This window comes from Protopterus annectens, chromosome 11.part0, assembly GCF_019279795.1.
Source record: "Protopterus annectens isolate FY-2018-M chromosome 11.part0, PAN1.0, whole genome shotgun sequence".
Classification (NCBI taxonomy): domain Eukaryota; kingdom Metazoa; phylum Chordata; order Ceratodontiformes; family Protopteridae; genus Protopterus; species Protopterus annectens.
In genome coordinates this window covers 1308643835-1308656035 of record NC_056745.1, presented here as the reverse complement: position 1 = coordinate 1308656035, position 12201 = coordinate 1308643835, and the positions used below count along the sequence as shown (strand labels likewise).

The following is a 12201-nucleotide window of genomic DNA, read 5'->3' as shown; positions in this document are numbered from 1 at the left end:
ACTGTTTTTCCATCTAATAAGACTATTTTAATTAACACACAAAACAAAAACTAAAGTAAATGGTTACACAATCATACTCACCAGCAGGGAAACCACTGAGCTAGAATGTGAAGACAGCTCATCTATTATTTCAGTACGGCGATTTGCTCCAATTCTTAGGGAACGACTATGCACCTCTTCAGGCAAAACGGTGAGAATTTCCAGTAGGAATGGGAGAGAGCTGATATCATCACTATACCTAGAAAAAAATCACATTCCAAATATTTAAATTAAAGAAACACTGAAAGTCAATTATCCAAATTAAGAATGAAAAGTTTGTACACTTGCTATATTTCAGAAACACAGGAAAAATGCAAATAAACAGTCTTTTACATCTTAACATAAGCCACATCTGTGGCAAATTTAGACCAACAATTAGGAGACAAATACAATATACATAAAAAAATAAATCTGCACTACAGGTTCAAGAGAACTCCAAAAATCAAAAATAACATCCACTCTTCTGGAGTGAAAACTCACCATTTATAACAATCAAAGTCATTAGAGTGCAATGCAAGTCCACTAAATGGACAAATAAAGACGGTACATAAATGAGAGTTGCATACTTACCATAATGCTAAACCTGTGTTGTTTGCTTCACTTCAGACTTTGGCCACTCTCAGACTTTGGATCCAAAGCTCAGGCTTTATCCCTTACCTATAACCCTTCTACTAAATTACCTCAGACTGGGTTTGCCCATTTGCTAAGGAAAGAACCATTACACTTCCTCAAAAAAGAAAATATATACCGAAGAACTGCAAGGAAGTCCTGGAACAAAGTACATAGCAAAGACATGACCAGGTTGTCAATAAATCAGTAAAGTCACTCCAGAACCAAAAGAATATGGTAGTTGGAAGGGAAGTTGAGAAGGGCAAAAGCAGACAACACATCTATCATCCTAGTAAGTACATAACTTTTGTATCAGATTTTCTCTTCCATCTGTCAACCATCATCTGCAGTATCCTTCCACGAGTCCTTCCCAGGTACTTCTTTATCCAGTTTTTGTCAGGGAAAAGGATACAAAGACTCTCAGTCTTTCTGATAATCTCAGTGAGATGCAAATAAAATCAGAGTTGTTTATGCACATCCATAAGATGAAGCAATTGCTCTCCCTTATTAATAAAAATGAGGACAGGACACAAAGACAGTGGACTGATTCAGAGAGGATTCTAAGGCTACTTTAAGAAGGAAGGAGGGATTTGTTCTCAGTGTTACCATGTCCTTATGGGAAACCAAATAAGGAAGGGCATACAAGAAAGGGCATATATTTTCAAAATTATTCTCGTGGTAGTAACCACCACAAGAAAAAAAAAGTTACATACTCACAATACTGTTTTATCTGTGTTGTCCATTTTCATTCTTTCTCGACAGCTGGACTCAGGTCTGACTGGGCAGTTATTTTGAGCTTGTGGCCACTGGAAACACTCAAACTCCTCCCTTATCCAAAATGCTCTATCCCAGACATCCATAGATTTAGTTTGCTGGCTTACAGTATCAAAGGAAATATTTGTAGCCTGGTGATAGAAGAACCATACCTGGAGCTCAACAGAAGGAAAGAACAGTTGTGTAAAATCTTGCCATAACCATAGATGTCCTTCTCTTCCATGTTGCAGTATTCTTAGTTTGAGATTCTCTGCCTCAGGTGACCCAAACATCAGCTCCTATACAAAAGCTTAAGCCTGGTTGCTGTTGGTGCATGGGACGTCACACGGAGGGCTATAAACCTGAAGCCTTAAATGTGACATCTCCACACACAAACCTCAGAACTAACTGTCCAGTCAGATAATGTACTAGGTAGAGCCAAATGATGTCCTCCAGAACTGCGAGGTGCCATTGGGTACCCAGCGTCACCATAGTCTAGGTGATGCTCCAGGGTTCTCCACAGACAGGTGAAAATGCTTGCAGAGGGGATGGGTGGGAAGGAAGAAATACTGCAACATGGAAGAGAATGACATCTATGGTTATGGTATGATTTTACACAACTATTCTACGTCCTATTCCCATGTTGCAGTATTGTTAGTGTGGGAGAGTACCACCGCTTAGGAAAGAAAAAGGGTAGAGGTAGAGATAGCAGATTCCAGAAATCCCTGCAGGATTGCCCTAGCAATTGCCCTAGGGTGGGGGTGGGGGGTGGGTGGGGGCATCCACCTCTTTGGCAGAGAATTTCTAAGATTTTTCCAAAGGAGACATCTACTGGAGATCTTTGGGACCCCTCACCTTCCTCAAAATCATAGTTAATGTTGCCAGAGTCCTCCAGGGAATCAGTGTGCCTCCTCTTGCAGAGTCTCTTCCCAGAAATCTCCTTGACGGTGTGTTCTGGGGAGGTGTCAGAAGATATCTGGGAGTCCACAGATGGGAGTCTGGAGGCTTCCCAGGCCCAGCTGCCCATGTGGTAAAACATAGGCCTCAGAGACAGATCCAGTGGGGACAGGGAGAGGTTAAGCGGAGGTGAGAACCAAGGGTCTCCCAGAATGAGAGAGAGAACCATCATCACCACTTCGAAGGCGGGAGGACTCCGAATGCCCGAGGACAGTCCTCACGGGGCCAAGGCTACTGGAATGGACATCCGCCAGGGCCACTGAGTCTCCCACTCTGAAGGGGGAGTCACAGCAGAGCTGCCAAAAGCTGAAGGTCTGAGGGGAAGCAACAGCTCCAAAACTTGAGTCTAAGTCAACCCCAGGAACCAACATCGAGACTATGGCTGAGAGAGAGACTTGGAACAGCCACTGTCGGCACTGAACACATCAGTGAAATAGTCTGAGGTGAAGACGTGATGACTACCAACTCTGACACCTTCGTTCCCGGGACAGACTCCAAAACCGAAGGTCAGATCAGAGAAGGAGCCATGGGATGGAATGAGGAAAGCCTTAGGGATCCAGGGGGGAAAGGAGCAGGCAAAATCCCCATCTGAACCTGTGCTTCGAGAAACTGCCTCATCAACCTGCCAACTTCCTTATATGATAAGATTTCGAGAAGACCTGATGGGGGCAGATGTGGAAAGCAGGTCTGGAAGTCCTTTTTGGGGAGATCTCTGAGCTGAAACGCTCATCCCTGAACTAGGAACTGAGGTACAGGGCAGAGAAGCAACAGTGGGAACCAAAGGAGAAGGCTCCGAAGCCTTCGGTTCCAACAGTTGTGGCGTCTTTTTACCAGGCTCTGACAGAGAAGACAACCTTGCTGGGAGAACGTGTCCGTTTCCTGGGCCTGCTTGTGCGTTCTAGAGGTGGTCTGAACCCCTGAAGTAGAAGGAACGGTAAGAGGGAAGAAGCAGGCAGTAAACCCTTGATGATTAACTTGTGAGTGAAAACCCACACAAACCAAACAAATCACTACCCAAATGTGCAGGCCTCAAGCAGTGGACGCACCTTCTGTGGGCATCACATAAGGGAATCTTGCGCCCACAAGAAGTGCACTTCTTGAAACCTAAGGGCTTATCAGCCCTGTTTAACTTGGTTTCGGACATGAAGAAAAAACATTTTTTTTTTTTTTTTTGAAAGAAAGAGAATGAAAAGTGGGAAAAGGATATGGTAAACAGAAACCTGATTACAACTTACCAAACTCTACTACAAAACTAAGGCAGGGACAGAAGATAAAAGACAAAAAAGGTTTTGGCTATATTAAACTCACTGCGAAAAGGTACCCAGTTGGAGGAGCTCAAGGGCACCAAAACCTCACTGCTTGTTCAACAAGTGGCAAAGATGATTTCAGGTCCCATGGGGGAAAGAGGCATTATGGGTAGGATGGAGGAGCTCAAGCTTCAAATTTCAAGCTAGTGCAACGTCAGAGTTGGTTCCGAGGGTTGGAACAGAGATCCACAAGTTAATGAATGAATGAAAATGGCATCATCAGATTACTGTGCTGTGTGCAACTGTCCTAATGCCAGGGCAAGTCATTACTTTGCTTGGGAAAGTTATTTGTTGAACTGAATGTTCCTGAAAGTGAACGCTTTTTAAGTTTCAATGAACAAAGGTTTGCGGTAATGAAACTTCGATAATATGATACAGACTCAAAGTAATAAATACCCCACTGAAGAAAATTCTCTTATACAACTTGAAAAGTAGCAAACTATACTGGGAAGACATTTTTCTTGATGTTGCAAAATGAACTGCAGCAAAAAAGTTCTAAGATGGAGCTGGCAAAGTCCAGCTTTATACAGTGAACAGCCAGACAACAAAGGGGAGAACATCTGTTGTGCCCAAAGACAAGAATGTTGAGCTGTTAAGTCAGGCCAGACTAACAAGAATACCTGTGGCCAAATTCCAACAGCTAGGACTATTGCAACATTCATTTAACAAAGAAAACTGGCAAACAGACAAAGATCAAACAACAAGCAGACTTGGACTTGAGACTAAATCAAGCAGATGGCTTAGATTCCGTATGTAAAGGGCTTTTGAATAAAGGAGGAATTTTCCCCTTTTCCACAACTTTTAAAGTATAGTTTCTTCACTGAAGATGAAATCATGGTCAAAGGTTAGTTACAATACTCCTCAACAAAACTAATGGCTTCAATTAAGTTAATATCTTGTGAAGGAGTACCCAAAGATTGTGACTAGGCTTCATGATCTCAAATGAAATAAGAGGTGAAATAGTTATTTGTTAAATTACACTTCCACTCTACTGACAATATAGAAGAATCTCTCTCTTTTCTTGTCAAAGTCCTTTGAGGTACTGACAAAGGTACTGAATGTTCAGCACTAAACTCTGACCTATCATGCACAATGAAGGCTAAAGGCAGAGAGCATAGATGTTTGGTGTATCCCACAAACAGGCAATCACATATTTCTGCACAAATGTTTTGCAGTTAAACTGCTGGAATGGAACAGGTGCCTATGAAGTCAATATTCAAGGATCAATGTCAAAAGTGAAAGGCCCATAGGCATAACCTCTCAATGGTACCAAATTCCTCGGTATTTACTAGTTTTTGAGGGCAAAATAATGGGGTGCCATGAATTCCCGAGTGGCCTAATTTCCATTTTTTTTTTTTTTTTTTTTTTTTTTTTTTTTTTTACAAGTGTGGCTGACATCATGTGAGGTGCTCAGCCAGACTGCCTGTCTATCAAAGACATGGACTCCTACACACATTAGGCACCGGTTTCAAATTTGGATCTGGAATTGGAAATGTGGAAATAACAGGGCAGCACAGCAGGCCAGACAGCAGTGACCAAGCAGACTCTGAGCTCTATTTACACTTGCAGTTTAAGTTCTGCTAGAAGTTCCAAGCTAAGCCAAAGTACTTTTGCAGACTGCAGTACAGTCCGGTCGACCAGTTCACACTCCCAGTCACAACATGAGAAAATTTGCTTTCTCCATCAGCTCAATTTCTACCTCTGGCTACAGGTAGGTAAAAATGAATTAAATAATGCTACGTTATGTATGCCATCCCGGCTTTAGGCTGAAGGAATCAAGCCTTACACAACAAATATATCTGCTGTCACTCGTCCGCTCAGGATAAGGATTGCTTCATAACCAAATCCCTTTTCCTACACAGCATGGTTTTAGGACTGTCACAGTACTACTACAGCTGTAATATCCTTCACAGATACAGTTAACTGGGCCCAAAATGGTGGAAAAACTGTTTCATCACTCTTTCTTGACCTCTCTAAGGCCTCGGATACTGTTTCCCACCCCCTTCTTCTTACTAAACCCTATAACTTAGGCATCTTTCCCCCAACCCTAAACTGGTTCTCAAACTACCTCACAAATACGCAACAATTCCCCAAATGGTAAAATTCTTTCTCTCCATTCCTTAACACAACCACAGGTGTTCCCCAAGGATCCATACTTGGGCCCCTTCTGTTCTGCATTTTCATCAACTTCCACACCATTCTTAGTCAAGGTACTGTCATCCAATACGCAGATGACTCGACGATCATCTGCACTGCCAAGCCCACATCGAAACTACAGCAACTCACCCAAAGTGCCCTCAATTCTACTGAAACATGGATGACCAATAATCATCTCGCTCTAAACCCCCAACAAAACTAAACTTGTGCTGTTTACCAAAAAAACACCATCCTAAACAAGAATGAATTCACTATTTATTCTCAAAACAACACCATCATTGAAGCTGTTCCAAACACAAAACTACTTCCTCTAACATTTGAACTACCTATTCACAGCACTACTGAAAAACACATCAAAAACTGGGCATCCTCTGTAGACACAAATACTTCCTCAACCACTCTGCAAAACTGTCCCTATACTATTCTTTTCTGCTACCATCTCTTCTATATGGTGCCCTTCCTCTTATCAACACCCAGTCCTCTCCAAAATACAAACTTGAAACATGCCACAATAAAATGTGTAACTAATGCGAAAAATTCATCTGACCACTTTCTTCATTATGCATTTTAAATTGGCTAGAACTCCCACATTATCTTACATACATACACTTAACCACTACACACAAACTTGTATACAAGCCATCAAACTGCCCTGCCCTTTCTTCTCTACTTACTTCAGTACCATCCAAAGAGATCTCTGCAATCTGAAAACCAATTGCTCCTTAATGTAGAAAAGCCAAACCTCTCAGCTGGTCATCTGTTCTACTCCTACACTATTGCAGAACTATGGAATACCCTCCCACCAACAAGTAGGACTACCAGCAAGCTCACTCTAAAAAAGTCCCTTAGACAACACCTTTCTTCTATGGTAGTGCACATGTGCCAAAACAAGAAGTTATGTACTCACCATAACGTTAGATGTATGTAGTCCATCTCGCCTCACATTCTTACCCGTGAGTTCGGAGCCGAATATTGGCTCCGGCTCGGCCTTTTTTACTAGCTCGAAGTCTTTCACTGGCTGGGCAAAGTGGGTATCCTATGGTGCACTGCTCCATATCCCCAGATCTAGTTTGCTGCGAAAATCATTTGTACTCCATACACACATCACATCCATAGAAAAAATAAGCTAATCAAGGGGACTCTGTAGATGACAACCTAACCTCCAAATCCTCCAGGAAGGGGGAAGGTGGGAGGGTAAGTAAGAATGTGAGGCGAGATGGACTATATCGAATGTTATGGTGAGTACATAACTTCTTGATGTTATGTAGTCCTATCTCGCCTACATTCTTACCCGTGGGACAGCGTCCCTAGCACCTACATCCTGGGTGGCTCATAGAAAAATACTCCTGAGAACTGTGGAGCCAAAGGACGACCTGCCCCTGGATACCACGTCCAATTTGTAATGAGAAACAAAGGTGTGAGGAGAAGCCCAAGTAGCTGCAGCACATATAGCATCCATTGACAATCTAGCTTGACAGGCTGTGGATGTAGAAACAGCCCGGGTAGAATGTGCCTTGAATGGAAATGGCAGATTTTTACCTCCTGCTTGATAGATGAAAGAGATACAACTGGCTATCCATCTAGACAGCGTGACCTTGGATACCAGAGAACCCATTCGGTTTTCCGAAAAGGAGACAAAGAGTTGGTCAGATTTCCGGATATCTTTTGTTCGGTGTAGATAGAAGCGTAACTGTCTATGTACATCCAATTGGTGAAATCTAAATTCTGCCTTGTTAGAAAAGTGGGGGAAGAAAACAGGCAACTCAATGGACTGATTCATGTTAGACATGGAAGCTACTTTAGGGAGGAACGAGGAGTTTGGTATAAGAGAGACCTTATCTTTATGGAAGATTAAATATGGGGGTTTGATGGAGAGGGCTTGAATTTCGGAAACCCGCCTCTCTGAAGTGATTGCTGTTAAGAATGCTGTTTTCCATGTCAAGAATTTTAATTCACAGGTAGCTGCAGGCTCAAATGGTGGTAAAGTAAGGGCTTGTAGAACAAAATTGAGATCCCAGGGCATGATAGGTTCGGACACTGGGGGACGAAGCAACAGAGTACCTTTAATGAATGCTTTGCATAGTCTGTGTGCCATGAGACTAGGTTAATTCGCTACATGGAAATTAGATCTCGCCGCCAGCTGAACTTTGATGGTGGCTGATGCGGACCCCTGATAGAAAAGCATAGACAAGAACTCCAGAACTGAATCTATTGGAGCTGTGTAAGGATCAATGCCTCTACTGAGTGCCCAGATAGAGAACCTTTTCCATTTACTAGAATAAATCTTTCTAGTGGATGGTTTATGAGAGGACGATAATAAATGGACCACTTCCGGTGAAAAATTATGATGTCCGACTAACAATGGAAGTGGAGTAGCCAGGCTGTTAACCAGAGGGTCATCAGAGAGGAGTGGAACTGTCCCGACATGTGCGTCAGTAAATCTGGTTGAGGGTCCAGAATCCAAGGAGTGTCCGCAATGCATGGTTGAAGAAAGGGGAACCAGACTTGACGACGCCAGTGTGGAGCAATCAGAATCATTCTGCTTCCCAAGGATTGCACTTTCTGAATCACACTTGACAGCAGGGGAAACGGAGGGAAAGCATAAAGCAGACCGAAGGGCCAATCGTGAACCAGAGCGTCCCTGGGTGATTCCCCCTGTGGGGGAATCAGTGTGAAGTAATTGCTGCATTTCGCATTGAGAGGGCTGGCAAAAAAGTCGCAGCAAGGCTGAACCCATCTGCTGAAGATTTGCTCTGCAACCAGGCGACTCAGGGACCACTCATAAGGCATCAGGATAGCTCTGCTTAGCCTGTCCGCTATTATGTTGGACTTCCCCGGAATGTGCGTTGCTACCAGAAACCGTTGGGAAGCTATTGCCCAATGCCACACTCGCATAGCCTCTCTGCACAGAGGGTAAGACCGGGTTCCCCCTTGCTTGTTGAGATACCACACTACTGACATGTTGTCCGAGTGTATCGCAATTATCCCTAGAGGAAGAACCTTCTGAAGTGCCTGCAACGCAAGAAGCACTGCTCTCATCTCCAGGACGTTTATATGCAAATGTATCTCGTGTTCTTGCAACGTGCCTTGGACTGTCCTGCCAAGGTAATGCCCCCCCACCCCATCTGGGAGACATCCATGGTCACCGTGGCAATAGGGACGGGTGGAACGAAGGGCTTTCCCTCATTCAAATTGTTGGTGCACAACCACCAACAGAGGTCCTGCTTGCACCTGTCCGTGAGTAAGATGGGATGATATAGTGGGAGTCTTTGGAGAGACCATTGAACAAAGAGGAGCCACTGAAGAAGTCTCATGTGTAATCGCGCTAGAGGAACCAACATGATAGTTGCTGCCATGGTCCCTAGGAGTTGGAGAATCAGTCTTGCCTTTGCTTGTCTTAGGGGCATCAGCATGTGCATTTGTTGTTGTAATACTGTGATCCTTTCTTGTGTTAAAAATGCTCGCATTTGAATGGTGTCTAAATCTTCTCCTATAAAGGTGACACGCTGTGAAGGCAATAAGGCAGACTTTTCCCAATTTATCGTTATGCCCAACTGATGACATAGATTGATGGTAGCGTCCCTGGTTTGAACTAGTTGATGCCTGGTGGGGGCGTTAAGGAGCCAGTCATCCAGGTACGGAAACAACTGGAATCCCTGATGTCTCAAGTGAGCCATCACCACCGCCATACATTTGGTGAACACCCTGGGGGCTGTGGTGAGACTTAAGGGCAGGGCTCGAAACTGGAAGTGACTGGCTCACAGCCAGAAGCATAGGTGACTCCTGGATGCTCTGTCCATTTTGACATGGTAGGAAGCATCCTTGAGGTCGATGGAGCACATCCATACCTCCTCTCCCAGCAATGGGAGAATTGATTGTAGTGTGACCATACGGAACTTGGACTTGTGTACGTGATGGTTGAGTTGGCTGAGATCTAGTATGGGTCTCAGGTCCTCTGTTCTTTTCGGCACCAAAAAGAATCTTGAGTAAGTCCCTAATCTGATTTGGTCTGATGGGACACATTGGATAGCTCCTTTTTCTAGCAGCTGTGAGACATCTGAGGCTGCTTGATCCCTTTGACTGGGTGGTACGTCCGGTATTTTTCTGACTGGCGGGGGTACTGAAGAGAATGGAATGAGGTAACCTCAGGAAATTATCCGTAATACCCATCGGTCCTGGGTGATTCTTGCCCCCCGACTGGCTCCGGATAAGCGCAGTCGGGCACACCCTCAGGAATGAGAGTGTGGAGAACCACGGAAGGAATCGCAGTCTCCTGAATTGTGGGGGCCCCTGAATAACGCCCCCCTCCCCTGCCTGTGGAGGGGGGAGGTCACCTTGTGCGGCAGGGAAAAACCTCTGTGATTTCTTCAACCACATCCCCTCCCCCCACTGGGCCTTGGGATAAGGCCTAGAAGGAAGGGAAAAACGGACCCCTACGGCAGACAGGGGTCTATCCCTCTTGCTAGCACCTGGTGAAGGCATCTTTCACTTTGGTCCCAAACAAGGAGGAACCATCAAAGGGGGTTGTCAGTGAAGGAAGACATGAAGGCCTCCGCAAAGTGACACAGGCGCAGATAGGCTTGCCTCCTAAGGGCGACCCCTGAGCTTGCTGCCCTACTCACCCCTTCGGCTGCATAGGAAATGAGCCGCATGGATGAGTTGACAATGGAGTTGAGGGTAGAAACCTGGGCGTTAACCGACTGAGCCACCGCCTCAGGAACATTACCCACAAGAGTATCTCCTAACTCTTTTAGGAGATCTCTCTGGAGCCGAGAGAAATGAGAAATAATTCAGCAACTGCAAGGTAAAGGTCGCGGACGAAAGGGTGCACTTCCCGTACCGGACCATGGTCCTAGACTCCTTGTTAGGAGGATGGACAGATGAGGAAGACTCTGCTACTTCCTTCTGGCTGGCTGCCGCCACCACCATGGCATCTACAGGGACACCTTTAGACAGAAACTCTTTGCCCTGGGGGGGCGGAAAGAAATTTGTTGGGATGCCTAGGCACGGGCTCCACAGAATCAGGATTCTCCCACACTCTTCGACAAATCAGGTCAAGGAGTTCGAAGGGTGGAGACACCCAGGAGGCGGAGGGTTGAGCACCGAAAGCCTTAAGGAATACTGACTCCTCCTTGGAAGGGGCTTTGGAAGGCCAGTCACCTCTGTTTCAGTACCTCCAGGATATCGGAGAAGGAAACATCATCAGAGAATGACTTGGGGGACCCCTCCAATTCCTCAAGGTCAGTATCAGAGGTGAGAGACTTATCTTGGGAGTCTATGTGCTTCCTCTTGCACATTTTCTTTATGGGGGGCTCCTCTGACACCAACTCTGAGGGACCCTCAGAAATTTGGGGACCACTCGTAGGGGTATCCCTAAGCTCTGGTGCTCTGCTGTCCACGGATGGGTGGTGAACAGAAGCTCTCACCGGAGTGGTGGGGGACAGAGTGACCAACCCACCTGATGTAGCTGACGACCTGGCCAGCGCGGTCCGCATAGCCTCAAAGCCCCCCCACCCCCGAGTCTGGGGAGCGACCAATCTCCGAGGCCATGACAGGAATCGGAGTTCCCCAAGCCGAAGCACCGAGAGGGAGACTCGGAACCGAAATAAGTGCCAAGATGTCCCCCTCGGGCCCGACCAAATAGTCCCGAACCACAATGACAGAGCCGACGGGGTCAGAGCCGATGTCTGTACCGATGGAGCCGAATGGGGCATCGGAACCGGCCTAGAAACATCACGCGGTGCGGAACACTCCGGCTCCGAAGACAGAGATGCGCTCAGAGGAGGAATGATCAAAGAAGGTGTCAGGACGGGCTCCGGAGCCGACTGGGTCGGAGCAGAAAACAATTTTGCCAAAAACCGGTGACTGGAGGAGCTTTTGAGCCACCCTATCCACATCCGAAAGGGTCCTGGAGGATTTGGAGGACAGGGGTGGAGAATGCGATCTCCTCTCAGGAGAAGTAGGTTTGATACTAGGCGATCGGCTCCTAGGAGGTTCCAATACAATTGGAGCGGACGCCGGTTCCATAGATATTGATCCTTCCTGCGGCCCTGAGGACAGTGGAGCCGAGGAGGTCGATGCAGTTTTAGTCATCTTCTCCGGAGGCTCCGATGAAGCTGAGCCGGAGATCTCTTTTTTAACTTGCCAGATTTAGACTTGCCACTGGAAGCCGAATCCATAGCCTCTTCAAAAGAGGGTTTCAAAAGTCCCTTTAAGATTAGTTTATTTTCTCTCTCTTGGAGAACTCTAGGGCTGAACACATGACAAAAGCTGCAGGACTCCAGCAGATGGATGGCTCCTAAGCAGTAGACACAAATGGAATTGTCCATCAGTTATGAACATTTTGTATCCACATTTTGAACACTTTTTAAATCCTGAA

General features: G+C 45.7%; 1 protein-coding gene across 1 annotated transcript in view; it reads right to left on the bottom strand.

Annotated features, from left to right (window-relative positions):
- TNPO3 (transportin 3) overlaps window positions 1-12201 on the bottom strand; it is a 2808908-nt gene that overhangs the window by 2508365 nt on the left and 288342 nt on the right. The window contains exon 3 of the mRNA XM_044088630.1: window positions 82-238. Within this exon, the coding sequence (XP_043944565.1) occupies window positions 82-238 (157 nt within the window). The remainder of the gene's footprint in view (window positions 1-81; window positions 239-12201) is intronic.